At 50.1% G+C, this 19,087-nt stretch overlaps 1 protein-coding gene across 1 annotated transcript in view; it reads left to right on the top strand.

Annotated features, from left to right (window-relative positions):
• Positions 1-17,309, top strand: part of Tbc1d2b (TBC1 domain family member 2B) — a 69,014-nt gene extending 51,705 nt beyond the window's left edge. The window contains exons 9-13 of the mRNA XM_032917194.1: positions 1,301-1,795; positions 4,738-4,855; positions 10,245-10,430; positions 11,985-12,106; positions 14,081-17,309. Of these exons, the coding sequence (XP_032773085.1) occupies positions 1,301-1,795; positions 4,738-4,855; positions 10,245-10,430; positions 11,985-12,106; positions 14,081-14,276 (1,117 nt within the window). The 3' untranslated portion in view covers positions 14,277-17,309. The remainder of the gene's footprint in view (positions 1-1,300; positions 1,796-4,737; positions 4,856-10,244; positions 10,431-11,984; positions 12,107-14,080) is intronic.
• Positions 17,310-19,087: the final 1,778 nt, after the last annotated feature.

Here is a 19,087-nt window from a genome sequence, read left to right as displayed (position 1 = left end):
TGATACTGCCATGACTAACCAGGGACTCAGCACCAGGTTTGCTGTCAGAGTTCCTAGGTCAGAAGGCAACATAAAGTCTGATTGGACCAAAATCTCAGTTCGATCAAGGACCGGGCTCCTTTCTGGAGTTTCTGGGGAACCGTTCATTTCCATCATTGAAAACGTTGGTGGACACAGTTCCTGGCAGATAAAGCAAGACCCTGTGTCCCAGCTGCTAGGGACCACTCGCATTCCAGAGCTCATGACCTCTTCCATCTTCAGAAGCATCAGCAGCTGCTCTAGTCACTGGGCACATGTGAGTGTGTGCACTCTCACACATACTCACACCTACACCACACACTTACTACCCCACTCACACTCACATATACCCCACACTCACTCACTCACACACACACATACACACACTCTGCCTTTTGTCTCTCCTGCCTCTTCTCGACCTCTGACATCTTCCTCTGATCTGTTCTTCAGCCTTCCCTTCTCTTTGAAGGGTTCATGTGGACATCAGGTTCCTTGGTAACTCAATCTCCTTGTATTAATTCTGTGACCTTAGTATCACTGCCACTGTCCTCTCCCTGTATTTAGTCACAGATTTCAGGGGTAGGATGTTGACATCTATGGGGCCATATCCTGTCCACCAAAGGCTTGATTAATATTCATACCCAGCATCTTACCAATACCCTCTTCTTTGTCCTTCACCTTTTAAAACGATGCCTTCTGAACAGGTATAGTGACACACACCTGCAATCCCAGCTACTTAATAGGCTGAGGCAGAAGGATCCCTTGAGACTGGGCATTTGAGACTAGGCTGGTAAACATAGTAAGATACTATTTCTTATTAAAATAATATCCTTTGAAGCATGAAACCATTCTGTATATAAATGTGATATATCAAGGCATGGACATGTACGGTGACATAGCCACATGGAGAGGTCTCTTTTTTCTTTCTTTGTTGTCCCATCCCCACACCCTCTCCTTTGGAGACAGTGTCTTTCTAGCTACACTCAGACTTGCTCCAACCTTACAGTCTTCCCTCTTCAGCCTCTTAACACTGAGATCAGAGGTGTACACCATTGTGCCCAGCTTAGATCAATCTTGTATGATAATGGTGTCTGTATTTCCTCCTGACTTTATATGCAGCGTTTTAACCCATCTGACAGTGAATTTCCCTGTGCACTATTGAGAGTCGATCTCGTTTGACCTTTCTGTCCCTGCTCAGTTGCGAAGCGTATGTGCTTCGTGATCTGAAAGGGTCCTGTTTCTCTGCACCCTTTGCCAAGACCCTCTTGTTGTTTGTCCACAGTGAGTTCGATATCTACGGGTTTAGGACTGTCCCTGACGATGATGAGGAAGAGAAATTGGTCGCCAAGGTCCGAGCATTGGACCTGAAGACTCTGTACCTCACAGAAAACCAGGAAGTTTCCACTGGGGTCAAGTGGGAAAACTATTTTGCAAGCACAATGAACAGGGAGATGGTGTGCTCTCCAGAGCTGAAAAACCTGATCCGAGCAGGCATTCCCCATGAGCACCGCTCCAAGGTGTGGAAGTGGTGTGTTGACCGTCACACCAGGAAGTTCAAGGACAGCATGGAGCCAGGCTACTTCCAGGCCTTACTCCAGAAGGCTCTAGAGAAACAGAACCCGGCCTCCAAGCAGATTGAGCTGGACCTGCTTCGGACTCTGCCCAATAACAAACATTACTCCAGCCCCACGTCAGAGGGCATACAGAAGCTTCGCAATGTCCTACTGGCCTTCTCGTGGCGGAATCCAGATATTGGCTACTGCCAAGGCCTAAACAGGTGGGTGTCAGACTATTCCTGTCTGTGCTTTAGAAAAACTCCAGGTACCAGGCAGTACCCGGCAGCTCCCTCTCCTCCCAGCTGACTGAGAAATGCTTGTATCCTGAGGGAAAGGAGGGATAGCAGCAAGATAGTTTTCATGATGCAGTACCTCAGCTCCAGAATAAGGCAGGCAGATTCTGCTTCAGAAAGCATAAGGACTACAGAGGGCTGTGGGCTGTGGCTCAGTGGCACAAGTGGCACTCGGCTAGACCCCAGCACCGGGATGAGTTGGCACAGGCTCATTTTTCCCTCCTTGCTCTTCTCTTCACACTTGGGTTTGAATCGTAAGAATCTACCGCTCTGCTTGACAGTTGATGGAGCAAAAGCTTGTGCCCTTTGCCTATGCAGGCTCCTCAAGTGTTTGGGTTTTTGTTTTCCTCTGCTGATTAAAACTCAGCCCTTGAAGGATCTAAATGTTCTTGCATATATATATATGCATCCCCATCCACCCTCTCCTCCCCATAAATCTTTCTCATTCGTATCTGTTCAGTTTTGTAGCCAGTTTGAGTAGACTCCCTTACAGGTCTTGAATATTTTTCATAAGCAAAAACCACTTAGGGCCTCTCACCATTTTGGTGCCCCAGGCTTGCCATCCTGAGCTCTGTGTGCTGGACCAGGACAAGGCTTTGGGAGTAACCAGAGTCCGCTCCCTACCCAGCTCCTCTCAGCACCACACTCTGAGTGCCGGAAGTGGCTTTTCGCCATGAGTCTCCTCTTACCCTGCTTCATCTCTCTCTGCTTTCTGTTCTCACTTCAGTCTATGTGTTCGTATTCCTTTCCAGGTAGGGGTAGTAAGTAGCTTGTCAGAGAGATAAACTGGGCATGGTCACTTAATCCCAGAACTTGGGAGGCTGAAGTAAATGGGTCTCTGTGAGTTCTAGGCCAGCCTGGGTCTATATAGTGAGTTCTAGGCCAGTCAGAGCTAGATGATGAGACCCCACCTCAGAAAGGAGTTGGGGGGTGGATATTTGTGGGTACCTGAGCAGATCTCCCATAAGCAGTGTGCATGCTTGAGTTTCGAATGCTGGCGTTAAGTCTGTCTGCTCAGAGGCTCCTGGCCCATGCCAGCTTCTGACCCCACCCTCAGTAAGCTGTGTGTCTGCAGTGGGAGAGCTATGAGAGGGAAGGTTTAAAGCTGGACTGCCACTTACTTAAAAAGCAGATGAAGCCCAATGGCTACCAGGGAGCCATGATGTCGTTGTCAGCGAGGACAGAGTTGTTCTCTTTACCTTGGAAACCATGACTCCTCTGTCATCAAGGATGGGGTAGTTCTCTCTGCTCTTGGAAGCTTAAAAGGGACTTCAGGATCTCTTAGAAAGTCTACATTTAAAAACCAAAACCAGCCTAAAGCGGTCCTGGTTTTACTTAAAGCCACAGCTCACACTGTATTTACTATAACATACTAGAAGCTGAAAACCAAGTCCAGGACACCACAGTGAAGACTAACCGGGCGCCCGCCCTGCCCCCAACAGGTCTGTGAACCTTAGAGTACTGAGAGCTGTGACTGGCTCTGCTCCTGTGCTATTAACACTTCTGAGTTTTAAAAGTTGGGGTGGGGGAGATATTTCCCTGCCTTCCGAGAGCCTTGTTCTTCAGTGTAAGAGCCGTCTCTTTCCGGATTTGTACATATCATCTCCAGCCTCGGTTTAAAAGACGTCTGACACTCTCAGTTCTGGATGTCTCACCCCACTCCTGGTGTCCTCAGGGTACACCTTTGATTATTTGATTTTTGTCTGTGTAACTGTCCCCCACTTTCCCGACTCCCCATCCCTTTTAGGAAGCTGAGGTCACCCCCTTGCTTCCTACCCAGGCCCTGCTTTTTAATTTGAGGTTTGCTGATTTCTTTCATTTTTATCAAAGAAAAAGGAGAGAGCAAATTCCGAGCAAGGATGTTTTCCCTATGACTCAAGCAGATAAGCTTTAATTAGAGCAGAAGTTCTTGGATTTCAGCTAAGTACAAAGGGACTTTTCCTCAACTCTGCTCCATTTCTGAGAATTGACCTCAGGGCCTCATGCATGTCAGACCAGCTCTCTGCCCTAAGTCAGCCTCATCCCCACCCCTGTTTTGTGATGCTGAGAACTGGACCCAAGGCCTGAGGCATACTTCTAGGCAAGTGCTGTACACTGAGCTGCATCCCCAGTACACACACCTCCTCACACTCACCTCTATTCCAGACTCTGAGACGGGCCTTGCCAGCTTGCCCAGGCATGAGCCTCAAGACTACTCCAAAACTGGGCCTAGTCATTACCAGCAGCCTCTTGATTGTGACAGTGCTCAGATGTTTGGAGCCAGGTTTCCACTGTGAGCAACACAGCAGTTGATGTGTTGTGAGCCTCTCCGGCCTCAGGAAGTTGCGAAGGCCTCTCCTGGGATCCTGTGCAATCCTGTGTCCTCCCTGCAGTGAGGCAGCTGGGTAGTGGGTGAAGTCAGACTCGTAAACCTCCTCATACTCTCACATTCACCTTGTTTTTTAGACATTAAAGGATTTTTTTTCTTTTTTTATTGGCTATATTTTTATTTATATTTCAAATGTTACCCCCTTTCCCGGTTTCCCAGACATTAAAGGATTAATTAAAACATTCTAAGCAATGAGCTCAAAGAATTAGCTGCATTAGCAAAATGTAAGAGCGAAACATTTTTTTAAACAAGGCTAATGGATCACAGGGAGGTGATTTCACTGGGGAATAATTTCAATTTTGAACGAAAATCAAATAAAGAATCAGAGGAATGTGGTCTTTCTCTTCAAGTCTTAGAGGATCCGTCACTTGCCCAGATGTACTTACCTTTCTTCATGAGAGAAGTGGAAATCACACTGGCTACTCGAGAAAATGGCTTGAGCAGGTGTCCTGGTGAAAGCAGGAGCCGGTGCCAGCACTGACCTAATCCTGTCTGCCTGTAGGTTGGTGGCAGTGGCGCTCCTTTACCTGGAACAAGAGGATGCTTTCTGGTGTCTCGTTACCATTGTGGAAGTCTTCATGCCTCGAGACTATTACACAAAGACTCTATTAGGATCCCAGGTACTTTCAAAAACCACTTCGTCTTAGTCACTGGCGTAGAACCATAGTTGTCATGTGATCTAATTAACCTGGGGTTGGGGGTTGGGGGGGCAGCTTGCATACATGACTGCAGTGACTGATCTCCGTGTGGACTCTGTCAGCTCCTTCAGCTCACTGCATACCACAGAGAGACAGCCCTCCTGATGGCAGTCTGTCACAGAGCAAAGATGCTGGGGGAGCCTATTCTGTTACCTCAGGCCTCCCAGAATGCAGGCTCCACCTGGAGATGTGCCTGTAGGATGACAGTGGACTGCTGAGGAGGCTGGGTGGGATTCCATCCTGGAGAAGAAGTGAGTTGAAACAGACTCTCAGCCATTAGAGGTACCACAGGATCAGCTTCCTTGGTACCCTACCTTGCCTTTCTCTAGTTTCTGAGAACAAATAGTGATGGATCCTGAAAGCAGCTGTAGGATTGGCTCAGAGGATCTGAGTGGTGCATTTCCATTCACACCTGCATCTTGACATCAGGGGCCTAAGCAGGGTGGTATGGGCTGGAAGAGGCCAGATCATCGTCTACATTTGGTCTTGCCTTGGGCACTCACCTCTCTGGGGGGCCTGGGGCTGCCCTAGTATCCTTCCCTGCTTTCTCTGCTGTCCTGACCCTTTTCTGTTTCCTGACTGCCTTGCTCTCCGGCTCTTCTTGTCGCTCAACCACAGCTCTGCCGCAGCTGCCTCCCCTGGTCCACAGCCAACCTTGCACACCTCCTTATGCAGCCTGTCCTTGCTTTCTGCTCCTCTTAGGCTAGCCCCATGGGCTCATGGACAGCTTCCACACACCCATAGAGCTGCTGGATACGGTTCACCCTCTAGTGCCAGGGCACTGTCCCTGTTTGTGGGAGTTCTCCCAGAACACCATCCCCTGCTCATCTAGAAAGTTCCAGGTCAGGCCCAGAGTACACCCTCCCCTCCACACTGCCTCGCTGTGTTCCCAGGACAGCTGTGAGGGGCTCCTCAGTTCCTGCCACCCTTGCCTGTGATGAATATTCCTGGCTGGATTAACCCTTTCCTGCCTCTTATCCTCCAGCTAATTGCTGGTATCATCTGAGTTGCAGCTCTATTAGGACGCCCAGCACATTCCAGAGAAATGTCAGCACTGCAGGAGCTCCTGTTTGACCAGAAAAGGGAGCCGGTATTTAGTGAGGCTGGCCGCATACAGTCAGATCCACTCTCGGGTCATACCGAGTAGCAGCTTTCCAGTCCCCCATTGGACTCTGGAGAAAAGGAAGGCTGAAGATAATGAGCTGAGGCCAGTTAGTCGCCTAGGCCCAGCAAGGTGGCTCACTGGGTAAAGACACTTGCACCAGTTTTGATGACCTAAGTTTAATCTCTCACCCACATAGTGGAAGGAGAGACTTGACTCCTGCAAGTTTTCATCTCCACACCATGGTACATGCATGCCGAAAGATGATGCAGTTGCTATGGGGCTGAGCTGGGAATTGGACTCAGCCCTTGAGTCCCCATGCCTAAGCTCTCGCCCCTTTCCGCAGTGTCACTGGGAGGTGGCGAGAAGCTTCCCACAGCTGCCAGGTCCTGGTCCCTGTGCAAGCTGCTCATATGTCCATGGGCACTGAGAGAAGCTCGCCCAGCCTCTTTGGGCTCTCTTCACTTTCTAACTACCTGTGAGGTACTTCCCTGTCAGGATGAGTTTGTAAGCTAGGACATGGACAACAGGGGTGAGGCACTGCTCTGGTCAGCTGGGATTTTAAAAGCCAGTGGCTAATGCTTCATGCGCTCACAGCACCTGAGGGTAGCCCTTCAGGCACCAACTCAAAGTCTCAGATGACCTGGGGCTTTGGAATAAAAAAACAAAACAAAACAAAGCGTTGCTGTCCCTGAGCACTCTGGGTCATCTGGTACCTTTTCAGCCTGAGGTCGGTGCCAGTTTCTTCTCTGAGACATCTATAACACATTCAGTTATCTTCAGTATCAGTGTACCGTGTGTGTAAGGCTGCCCCTAAAGCAAGCGGGCCCTCAGCCCCAGCTCTGGCTTTGCCAGATCCCGGAGCGCCAAGCCTGCTGCCTGCTGTTACTGTGACCCAGCTGCTGGCCAGGATTCCCATCTTGCCATCCTTGAAGTGCACATCATGTGCCAGGACCTCACCAGGCATTTCAGACACCAATGAATGACACACTTATCCCATGTCCTCCAGTGCTCAGGGAAGGCGGGGTGAAGCAGGCCTGAGCAGGCGTTCCTTGGCAGCCTGCTCCATGCCCAGCCCTCTGCCAACCCCTGGACAGCCTCATGTGGGGCACCGTCTGCCACCTACTTGGGGGAAGAGATGTGTTCACAGATTTTCTCCTGCGTGAAAGCCAGATGGATACCCTGTCCTTGCAGATGTGTTGGCTGGCCCTCATCTGGATAGAATAGATCCTGTGTCATCACTTGGTCTCATGCTCGGATGCCCATCTCTGTTTCTTTCCAGCTACTCCAATGCAGCACCCGTCCCCATTGCCAGAGACTTGAAGTGTTGCCGGATGTGTCATTGTTTGAGTGCTGAGGGATGAAATGAGCAACAAGTGTGTGGTCTGACTGTTAGGACGGCACTCCTCAGGGGAGGGGACAAGGCTTCCTGGCAAATGCTTGACCTCATAGGCAACTTCTGGGCACCATGGGATGGTCTGACAGCTTTTAAAATAGTTTTCAGCATTTTACATCTAACCTGAGTTTGTCAGGGACGGGTAGACATGGGTGAGAGGTGAGACGGGCGCTATAGCCTTTTCTGGGCACTTTTGTTTCTTAAGTATTCGAGAAAATGATATTCATTTCAGCAGTTTGTACCTCTGAGCCTGTCTCTTGTTCTTGTTAGAAAGCAAATGTGCATTTTAATGCTGTTCTTCATCGACCCTAGGGTACATTTGTAAAGTATAGAATTAGTTCTAAAACACAGTTTTTAGCTATTTATTTACTTATTTGTTTTGGGGTTTTTGAAAGGGTTTTGCTGGCCTAGAACTCTGTATCATTCTGCCTCAGCCTCCCAAGTGGAAGGAATAAAGGTGTTCACCATGCCTGCTGGTTTTTAGCTTTGCCCTTTAAAAAGTTAAAATTCAAATAGAGATTATTAAAACACACACATACACACACACACACAACTTCCAACAAGTGTTGCCATTATCAAAGTTTTGGGCTGTCCGTTAGAATAATGTTCTTAAAGTGTTTCCATTTGATTAGACTGTAGCTGTGTTAGTATTCCAGAAATCCCAGTAGTGTACACACCTGTAGTCCTAATTAACTGGGGTGGTCCTAGTAAGGGTTACTGTTGCTGGGATGAAACGCCATGACCAAAGCAACTCGAGGACAAAAGGTTTATTTGGCTTACACCTCTGTATCACTGTTCATTACCAAAGAAGTCAGGACAGGAACTCAAGCAAGGTGGGAACCTAAAGTCAGGAGCTGATGCAGAGGCCATGGAGGAATGCAATTACGGCTTGTTCTTCATGGCTTGTTCATCCTGCTTTCCCACAGAACCCAGGACTGATACAGCAGTGATTCTCAACCTGTGGGTCAGTGACCCCTGGGGGGTGGTTGTCAAACAGTTCTTTCACAGAGGTCACCTAAAACCATCAGAAAAGCAGATATTTACATTATGATTTATACAAGTAACAAAATTACAGTTATGAAGTAGCAACAAACATAATTTTATGGTGGGGGCCGAGGGCGGTGTCACCATAACATAGGGAACTGCATTAAAGGGTCACAACATTAGGAAGGTTGAGAACACCGCTCTACAGGCTTGCCTACAGCCTGATCTTATGGAGGCATTCTCTCAATCAAGGTTCCGCCCTCGCAGGTGACTTTAGCTCATGTCCAGTTGACATAAAGCTAACCAGCACAGGGACACAGTTAACAGCTTTGCAGGTTAGCCTGAGGTGTCCTCCAGTACCTACGTGCTGCCGTACTGTTCTCCAAAGTGGCCATCCAGCTGATTTCCTAGTCAGCTTCCCTAGAGAGGGTGTCCTACCCCACGGTCTCAGCACGAGCAGACCACAGCCTGATCCTCCAGGGCCTGGCTGTGTGCTCCTCGTCACCCCCTTCTTGCACGTGTACCTCTCACCGTAGTGGTCTCAGAGGCCACATCTTTGCCGTCTCCGTGGCAGGCTCAGGAGTGGGGTGCTCTGAGCACCCTTTCTTCCCACACACACAAAGGAGAGTCCCCTGGCAGTTACCTTCCAGTAGTTCTGAGTTCCTTGCACCCACCTCTGTTTTCATCGGTTTGGCCAGGGGCCTCGGCCATCCCTTCTAGTCTCCCTGTTGCAGCTGGAAGGATGGACCTAGAGAACAGGCTTCACTCTCGGACGTCCTCCTGAAAGCCGTAAAACGTTCTCTTTTCTTCTCGGATGTTTGCAGACTGGGGATAGGGAAACTGGTATTAATCTTTTCATGTGTCAAGCAAAATTGATTAGACTGGAAAAAAAATGCATCTGAGTCCCACTGTGCTATCTGAGCATTGTTCCGTGAATCTTGTTTCTGCTACCTACATGCACACGCACACGCACACATACAGACACACACACACTCACGTGGGGGGGGTCACACACAAAGTAGGGAAAGCTCCTTGGTGTGGCCTCTCAGCCCTCGCCACAATTACGCTAATCCATTTTTCTAGCTGCCCCACTTATCTCTTCCATCCTCTCAGTCATCCTAGAACCTTACTTAGCCTTCTACCCAACACAGGCAGTACTCACCAGTTGCCTAACTTAACATGCAGTGTCTATAGCCACCTGTGGCTTGTCTGTCGTGTAGTAGTGTACGTCTCTTTTAATGCCCACAGCAGCACAGTGGTAAGTCAGCTATCTCTACCTATTCTCCAGAAGAGTACAGAGCTGTTCCGAGCATCCCTGGTAGGTGGGTAGACCCAGCTAATAAACTGGAACTGAGTGAGATCCGCCTGGCATCCTCTGACTCTAGGGTTCCCTGACCTTGCCCTGTCAACCCTGTCCACTGCGTGGTGTGAGCGGTAACGTTATACTCTTGTTGGGTGCTCATGTATCTAAGATGCCTGTATTCATAGGAGCGTTGGCAGGCTGACACCAGCCTGCGCTCTTAAATAGCCTGCTTCCACGTGAGATGCTGAGTGCGGGGGCTGCTTTCAGACTGGAGACCGTTCACTTCTCCCCATGCCCTAGGGAGAGTGACACTTAGTGGCCCTGCAGCATTTGAGGTCGGCTGCTCCTGGGTCACAAAGCTGTCTGGCTCTATGATGTGTCTGTCCCACATGGCCATCCCAAAGAGCTGTGTTGCTGCGTGTCCCACGGGCGCCACCCTCTGTTCTCAGGTGACACAGCTGTTGTGGTTCGCTTGCTTCGTGCCCTGGCAGACCCCAGTCCTTTCTCCGCTTTGTTCCCTCTCCAGGTGGACCAGCGGGTGTTCAGAGACCTCATGAGTGAGAAGCTGCCTCGACTGCACACCCATTTTGAGCAGTACAAAGTGGACTACACCCTCATCACCTTCAACTGGTTTCTGGTGGTGTTCGTGGACAGCGTTGTCAGCGACATCCTCTTTAAAATATGGGACTCTTTCCTTTATGAGGGACCAAAGGTGAGGAGACTCTGCAGATATAGACACTTGTCAGACTGCGTCAGTACTGGCAGAGTACTTGTGAGGTTACCCCAGCATCAGATCTCCCTCCCTGTGATGTGCCCCTGCAGGCCTTGGGGAGCAGCAGTTACTCGTCCATGAAGGACCTCACTGTGAAGCTATCCTGTCGTAGAGTAAACTAGCATAACACTCAGTAGCTTCGTGGTCCAGCACTTGCCTTGCTCATGGGAGGCCTCTAGGTTCAGTCCCTGTCCTCCTGCTGCCTCCTGCTACTGCGCTACACCGTAGCACAGCACACCAGAAATAATAAATGGCTGGTGGGACAGCACAACAAGCCTCACAGCCCAAGTCTAAATCTCTGGAATTACATGTCGGCAGGAAAGAACCAACTTCTGCAAGTTTTCCTCTGACCGCTACACATAAGCATATGAACACACCAAATAAAGAAGTTTAGTAAAAATAAGAACTAAATATAACTAAGGATATATAATAGGAGCACAGTCTCTCGGTTTATATGTTGTCTTCCACGTTTCGTAGGCGTAGCTTTTAACTTGAGTGCACCTTGGAGCTGGTTCTGTGTCAGCACATACAGGACCTGTTTTGTAATTTGCTAGAGTTTCCTTGTACCCAGCAGCCCCCAACAGTGGCCATTATAGTTGTTTTCAATCTCTTGCTGCTTCAGAACGAGCTGCACCCAGCTCTCGTGGGACTTTCATCTCTCTCCACTTATGCAAGTGCATTATAGATTTAGCCTAGAATTTCAGGATGGAAGGTTGGTCCATGGGTAGCATTGGCGTTACATCAGATTGCCCCTCCAAAGGGCTTTCTGCAGTTGAGTGTATATGTCACCCCGTATGCAGATCCAGTGTCCAACACAAGGCGTTACCGCTTTTATTGTCTAACTTACCATTAGTACAAAGATTTCTCAGCTAGCATCATCAGCACTGTTTCTATTGGGCCATAGCTGAGTATGTGAGGAGAACCATGAACAATTCAACCCTGTAAATACCACTTTCTAAGTATGATAAAGTGTAGACTAGAGAAGGCTATTCAGGGCTCTTAGATGTAGAAAACAGTTTGTTCCAAAGATGCCTGAACTAGTAAGATCCCCCCCTAGCCTTGCCCGGGGTACCCCAAAAACAAATCAGCGAAATCCACTAATTATTTCACCATATTGAAAAGTTGGTCAGACCCCTGTTCACCAGCCGAGACTGTACCTGACTCTGGAGTTGGTGGCTTCCTATTTTCAGTCACAAAAGCCCGGGTTTTGATCTTATGTGAGACTGTGTCTGGGTGTGCATTCTTTGTTAAATACAAAGATTAGCCCAGTGTGAAGGGATTCCATGAGTCACCTTCCTTCGTGGGAACATTTCTGATTTGGGCTGAACAGTTGGGAACCACAGTGTTGCTTTTCCTGTACCTAAGGGCCTTGCCCAGTCCTGGAAGTCACCCTTCAGGGCAGGTGTCTGCCCACGGGCAGGGCCCTCAGGATACTCCTCTAGCAGTTCCAGGAAGGCACTCAGCTTCGGTTACAGTTCCCTGGTCTTCCTGCAGGTTATTTTCCGTTTTGCCCTGGCACTTTTTAAGTACAAGGAAGAGGAGATCCTGAAGCTGCAGGATTCGATGTCCATTTTCAAGTATCTCCGATACTTCACTCGCACCATCCTGGATGCCAGGTGAGTCCAGAGGGGCCCACACTCAGCTGTCCAGGGCGCTGTGGGGCTCCGACCTGGAGAGAGAAATGGGAAGGGCTGCGGCCTTCCAGTGACTGGACGCCAGAGATGAAGTGGGTTTTGTCCTTTATTCAGTGAATTAACTCCCAGTGACTGAAAGCAGTGGTTCTTACCTAAAGCTTTCTCTGCCTCTGATAGGCCAGAGCCTGTAGGAGATGGTAGACAAAGACTCAGCCTGAGCTCGAGGCCCCCGAGAGAGCAAGCCTCTCCTGACCCACGTAGTAATGAGATGTGCGCCTAAGCTGTGCTTGACAGGGATGCCTCCGGCACAGAGGTGTTTGGGGACAGTGGGAGGGGCCAGGCTCTCGCCAGGGTGCTGAGGCCCTTGGCTACATCCTCACCTGGCTCCTTGGACTGTGCTCAGGAATTTTAGCTTAATTCTAAACATGATGGAAAGCCACTAAAGGATAAAAGGATTGGGGCAGGACCAGCCACTGGGAGAGTAGACAGTGGCTGTTAGAAGGCACCAGGGAGGAAAGGTGGTGGCCTGGAGGGGGTGTCCTGAGAGTTGGAGAAAAGTGGAACAGATTGAAGAGATTGGGGATTTTGAACTTAGAAGAACCCGAGATTTCCAGCTTGAACCTCTGGAATAGTCATGAATCATTTCCCCACATGTACACATGTACACACACACATGTACACACATGTATACATACACACACCTCAAGCCACATGGCTGTTTCTTGTCTGGGCCGCCATTTTCCCTAGGCCACAATTGGTGGTTGCTCTGGTTCTGGCAGCTGGGGTAGACATTGGTTGGCAGAAGCTATACCAGGTCTCAAGGGAGGCTGTCACTGTTTTTAGGCTCTTTCTCTTGGGGAGTACATTTTCAAGATGGTTTTAGGCTTAGTGCTAACAGTAAAACTCACCGGATTCGTGCACGGTGAGAAAGGGTATCTGAGTGTTTGCTGGGCAAGACTGATGGAAGGTTTAGGATGAGGACTTTGTTCATACCGCGTTGGTCAAGATTATTAAGAATAACTGAATTCCCACATGGCAGTTGATACTGTTGAGAGAATTTTGGTTCCAGAGATGGATTTTGCCTCACCATGACAGTCTTAAGGGAGATGTCAGGGCGGCCTGGAGATAAGTCCTCCTCGTCTACTTCCTGTCACCGTTGGACAGGATGGGGCAGCTCCCATCTTGCCTGATCCTACAGCGCCACCTTGTGAGTGGCTCGTGATGCAGTTTCCCCTTTGCTTCAGAAAGTCAAGGTCAGGGACCAAGAGCTCCCAACATGAGTTCCAGTTCCCATTCCCCCTTTCCTGTACCCTCCCTCCCACCTCCTGAGAAGTTGCTGGGGCTGCTGGTGCCTTGGTCCCACCCCCACTCTGGAGCTCCAGTATTGTAAGGAGCTGCCCATACTAGCTGTCTGAGGAGAGGCAGTCATGCAGGGTGGATACAGGAACCAGTGTAACTGACCCATGAGTGCTGGAGAACAAAGCCAGGCACTCAGACAGTCCTTAGCTCTATTTTTATTAAAGACTGTCCAGTGGCTCAAGTATTACAAACTTGAGACATTGTTGTCATTTGGTGCATTGAAAGCTGAGTGTCCCACTGTAGAGTGTATCTGGGCACAGGTCAGACTGCAGATAGGATCTGATGTCAGGATCTGATGTCACCACCCCGCCTCGTCCTAATCCAGGACAGTTTTCCTGCAGACTCATACTCGTTGGCACCTGCTGTCACTAAGTGAGCACAGGCTCTCAGAGCCCTCATGTAGGAACCATCTAGACTACGCCGCCGTTGCTTCCCGCGTACAGATGAAGAATCAGATCAAAATGGGTTCTGAGCTCACTGTGCCTCAGCTCCCGGGATGGCGTTCCCCCATCACCGGCACACATCCTTCCCCCCTCTCTGTGTCTAGGCAGTGCTCTGAGCTCTGCTGACGTCTGTCTGCTGCCCTTTGTCCACCAGGAAGCTGACCAGCATCTCCTTTGGGGATCTGAACCCCTTCCCCCTGCGCCAGATCCGGAACCGGAGAGCCTACCACTTGGAGAAGGTCCGGCTGGAGCTGACAGAGCTGGAGGCCATTCGAGAGGACTTCCTGCGTGAGCGGGACACTAGCCCTGACAAAGGCGAGCTGGTTAGCGATGAGGAGGAAGACACTTGAATGAATCCCCACCCCAGGATGCTGCCTTCCTTCTTGCCTTCCTTCATAACCAAAAGTAGCAAAGGCGCGTCTGCACATCAGCTGTCAGAGTGAAACATCTACAGCCTCTGGGCACCTGCGGGGCAGATGTCCAAAGCTAAGCTGCACTTTCTCGTCGTCCGCCATGAGGGCAGGGGTCTGATGGCTTTACAGCCATGTCCATGCCGTGGCATTCAGTCATATGCGTCATATGCTTGCTGCCTGATGGGTGAGTCACCAGGCGACTGTTTCCAAGGGCCTGTTTACAGCATCTGCCAGTTGTGTGTTTCACCTACAGAGACTGTTTGACATTTCCCTGTGCGCTTTCTTTTTATCCAAGGGCAGCGCTGTGGAGGAGTGCACATGGAGCTGCAGCGTGGCTGCATCCAGGGGCAAAAGGTCACCATAAGAAGAGGGACCTCTTAAAAAAATCGAACACAGAACTGGCCTCCCTAGAGAGCGTGGGAGCCCTCTGCTGGTGGCTTCGCACTGCCAGCCACTATCCCTTCTGGACTAACCTTTGCCCTCCTATACAGCCTTTCAGACTGTAGCACTCACGCTGCTCTGCAGCCAGCCCCACACTTCTCATTGCCAGCTATTCTGCCAGATGTCTATCCCAGCTTACAGTGGGGCTAGCGCATCTGGGAGGTGACTTATAGACAACATTCTCCAAGTGTGGCTAGATTGGAGTTCCAAAGGAACCTTACAGGAGACCCACCCCTGCATAAAGGAACACAGGAAACTCCTATCTGTGGCTTGTGGGCTCCTGGATGACAGTGGCCAGGGCTCTGGAATCTCTGCTGCCCAACAGCTGGGTGGGGAGTAGGACTGACTGCCAGCTTCCTACATCTGGAAGCACCTTTGCTTGGGAACAAGAGTAATGAGTTCTCCTAGTCTCTGTGTTGCCTGGATCATCCTTGTCCTTAGCAGGGATCTGAGGACACTGTGGCCTCTGGTATAGCAGACTCTGGGGACTTGGAACACTTCCTTCTTGAAGCCCAGAGAGGGTCTGAACAAAAAAGGTTATTTTTGCTCAGTCCCAGAGCATCCCTGATGGTGGCTGTTATGAGAAAACATCTTCTTACACAGTATTATGGGAACACAAGGGAAACAGCCTCAAGTGGACTACTTTACACTACCTAGGGAAAAGAAACTAGAAACAATCCCTAGTGTAAACACTCAGACTGAGGAGTGGGGCAAGACAGTTTCGAGAAGCGCTTTTTCCATGACCCGCTTTCCTGTTTTTGCTGTCTGCTTTCTAGCACTTGAATGGCTGAGTCCATTTTTCAGCATCTAAATTTGCTTCACTTCTCTAAAAGTTGCTTCATATATTACCATGTAAAAGGAGCTGGTCTCTATATTTAGCCAACAGCCTGTCTCTTTTCAGGTATCAGAAATGTCATCCTTGTGTCTGAGATGATGGTTTGAGGCCCGGCTTCTTGAAGAAGCTGTCGGGAACTGGACAGTGATCTATCTCACCGCTGTTCCCAGGCCTCCCTGAGACCAAATGCTGGAAGATGCCCCACCCCCTGTAAGATGCCGGCTGTCAGCCTTGGGGACAGCTGTTAGGAGGTTAGAGTTGGAGCCCCATGGCTTAGCTCCAGCCGCTCTGATTTCGGTTGCCATGTCAATTTCCTACCAGAAGATCCAGTCCAAATAAGTATTTGGTGTGAATGCTCTCAGTGGAGCATTTGGTGTGAATGCTCTCAGTGGAGCATTTGGTGTGAATGCTCTCAGTGGTGGGTTGCTTTCGCCCTGTGACCAGTGGAGGCATCTTTAAGTACTTGGTGATGCTGGGAACAGGACCATGTTCCTGGCATGTGGGGCCCTGGGTTCCATCCCAGTGATGAAAAAAATCTTCAGTATGTGGGGGTTGTGGAGAGGCGCTGTTCTGCCATCCCCTGAGAGACAGCATTAGTTTCTCAGGCAGTTAGTATCAGTGCCCAGGTAAAAGTCTCAAGAGGTCCCAAAGGGACTCTCCTCCCTGGAATAAATGACTCGATGTCTGCAGAGCTGAGAAGGGATGGTTGCCCTCTTTCCAGAATAACAGAGTAACAGAGACAGAATAACAGAGATTCATCCCAGAGACACAGCCCCAGTGGTTGAGCCATCATCTCTCATGCCCTCGTCACTGAGATTGTCTTTACCCTCCAGTACTCCTGAGGCTCCAGACTTCTACCAGCCACCATGGCAGGTACCCCTAAGGTCAGTGGCTGCCTCAGGCTGCTTTTCATCTAAACCTCTACCCAGCATGCAACCCATGGCTCCTGCCTGGTGAGCCTTGTGGGCTGAGAAACCCAAAGCACAGCCTCCAGCGCGTGGGTCCAAATGCGTGTGCCACAGTAGGGGAGCACCCTGCCCTCAGCACCCCATCTGGTGGGACTTGCCAGTATTTCAACTGTTGATACTTTTATATTTTCACTACATTTTATATTTTTATAGACTATTTTATATTAAGGTTTTTTCTAGATTCTGTACAACTTTTATATAACAAGTTCTATTTTGTGTGCACATCTCCCCTGTATGTATTTATATCAACCCAAACCTCCCAAATTCCAGGTCCCTCTTGTGCCACCTTTTCCCCTTAGCCTTGACTGTCACTCTCTTCTGCTCACCGAGGTAGCCTCGGGGGCTACTTCTAGCCACCATGACAGCCAGACAGCAGGAACTGGTGTTTGTCAGCTGTGGTCTGTTGATACAGGAAGTACTCTGGGCAGTAACCCAGACAGGTTTTGTTAGCTATGTTACTGCACAAGCCCTTCTCGCTTAGTGCAGTGATGTCCTGGTGCAGCCAGCTGTGGGCGGGTGCTGGGCCCATCACGAAAGTCCTTGAAGACAGAGGCTAGATGAAAGCCCAGTGTCTGAGGTCCTTATGTGGGCAACTGGAGGACTTGAGGGCACACTGCCAAGTGACTGTCCGTTTATATCCTAGCAGCTTCTGTGCTCATCCCTGAGTTAAATGTTAGACTTTTAAAGGAAGAAATAAACTAATTTGTATTACATTCTGCCTCGAAAGGTAGTTGTAGTCATTTGTGACAGAAGCCTCTACATGGTCTTGTGGTACAGGGTGTGCATGAGGGGCCTCTCCAATTTGCCAGCCTGTGATTCTTATGTCTCCTTCCCTGGTTCCATCGGGATAGGAGAGACAGACGAGCTGCCCTCCTCAGCATGGGTAGGCCTTAGTTGTCCTGAGTACCACGGCTGAACCCTGGGCAGAGGCTGAAGCCATAGTGAAATGCTGCCTGTATCAGGAACAGTTGACCCACCACACACCTCACCCCTCGGGAGATAGGTACCCTTTTGCACCAGCTGTGCATGCCCAGCCTGACTCATGGCTTGTTTGCCTCCTGTCTCTGTGGCCAGCTCAGACCCAGCTGCCACTAGGGACTCCCCCAACCATCTCTGGAAAAAAACAAGAATGATTAGGACCAAATGTCTTTCCAACAAGGGGGAGGGGAGTTTGACCAGGGCTCGTCAGTCAGTGTAGGCCTGGACCTATTACACAGCTGCTGTTCTTTGGGAGACGTAAGTTTATTCAGCAAGGCTGGGGGAACTCCTGAGGCCACATAGCACTATAGTAATGGCAGAGGCCAGAGCTGGGTCAGGGACTTTAGGGCTGTGCTACTGTGCCAGCGCCTGCCGTGTATGGGTCTGGAGCAAAGAAATGGCTCTGCTCCCATCTTTGTGAGGAGTTGCTATGGGAAGTGAATTAGGCAAAGTTATAGGAAGCCATTACTCAGACTGTGGGTCCCTAGGGCCTCTTTGGGCCCACAGGGCAGCTGCAGACACAAACAAGAAGGAAACCCAGTAAGAAGCTTCTCCACCCTCATCCTGGTAGTACTTGGATGCACACAAGCCACCAGTGACTTGCTTTCCTGAATGACCTGGTAGACTGCCTGACTTTGACCAAGCCATGTATGGGTGTACCTGGAGCCCAGAGTAGGAGGTAGGGGCTCGAGCTATAGTGGGCCTTTACCTCCTAGGCTTGCACTCGTGGACCAGTCCCTTCCCTCTACTATGACCTTCTCACCTGTCAACTTCAGGATGAGATGGCAGGAGCATATGGAACCCAGAGCTGGGTAAACACCTTTACTCCTAAGAGCACCAATCCCTGTTCCACCCTTCCCTACTCCTAGATAGAGCAAGTCAAGGGACAAGCATTGACTGGGTCCTCCTTCTGATGCCCTTTCCTAGCCTCAGGGAGCGACTTCCAGTGTGCCCACATTCTCAGTGGCCAGGTGCCTCCGTGCTCCCGCGTGCTCCGCACTTTGGCAAATAAAATGGGGCGGGTGCCCTTCCTCAGAATCTCAAGAGCCTCAAACTTGGAGGAGGGCCTTTATGCCTTCCAGAAGACTCCAGAGGATGGCTCTCAGCCAGAAGGAAGGGGTAGACGGGCCAAGCCCGGAAGGAAGGCTTAGTTACCCGTCACTAACCAGGATCATCTTCTAAGTACCTGCATGCCCAGCTGCTCTCGAGTAGCACAGCTGAGCTGTACCCACTGTCATGCCACAGGTAGTCCCTGTGGGAGACAAGACAGCCTATTGTATGAGTACCCAGGTCTCTGAGGACCTTCATGGAACACAGCAGGCAGGGGTGAAGAATGATCGGGGACAGTGAATAGGACCCCCTGGACCTCTGCCAACCTGTACCCCCTGTGAAGAGGACCTTCCTGCTCACACCATGTAGCCCTCCAGAGATACGTCTTCCCTAGAAACCACCTCCATGTCTATATTAGGCGTCTTTGCATGGTTTCTGTGCTGGCCATGCTGACTCGCCCCCAAAGGAACAGAGAA

This window comes from Rattus rattus, chromosome 12 (assembly GCF_011064425.1).
Source record: "Rattus rattus isolate New Zealand chromosome 12, Rrattus_CSIRO_v1, whole genome shotgun sequence".
NCBI classification, from domain to species: Eukaryota; Metazoa; Chordata; class Mammalia; order Rodentia; family Muridae; genus Rattus; species Rattus rattus.
Note: the sequence above shows the minus strand (reverse complement) of the source record. Positions and strands in the feature narration are given on the sequence as shown.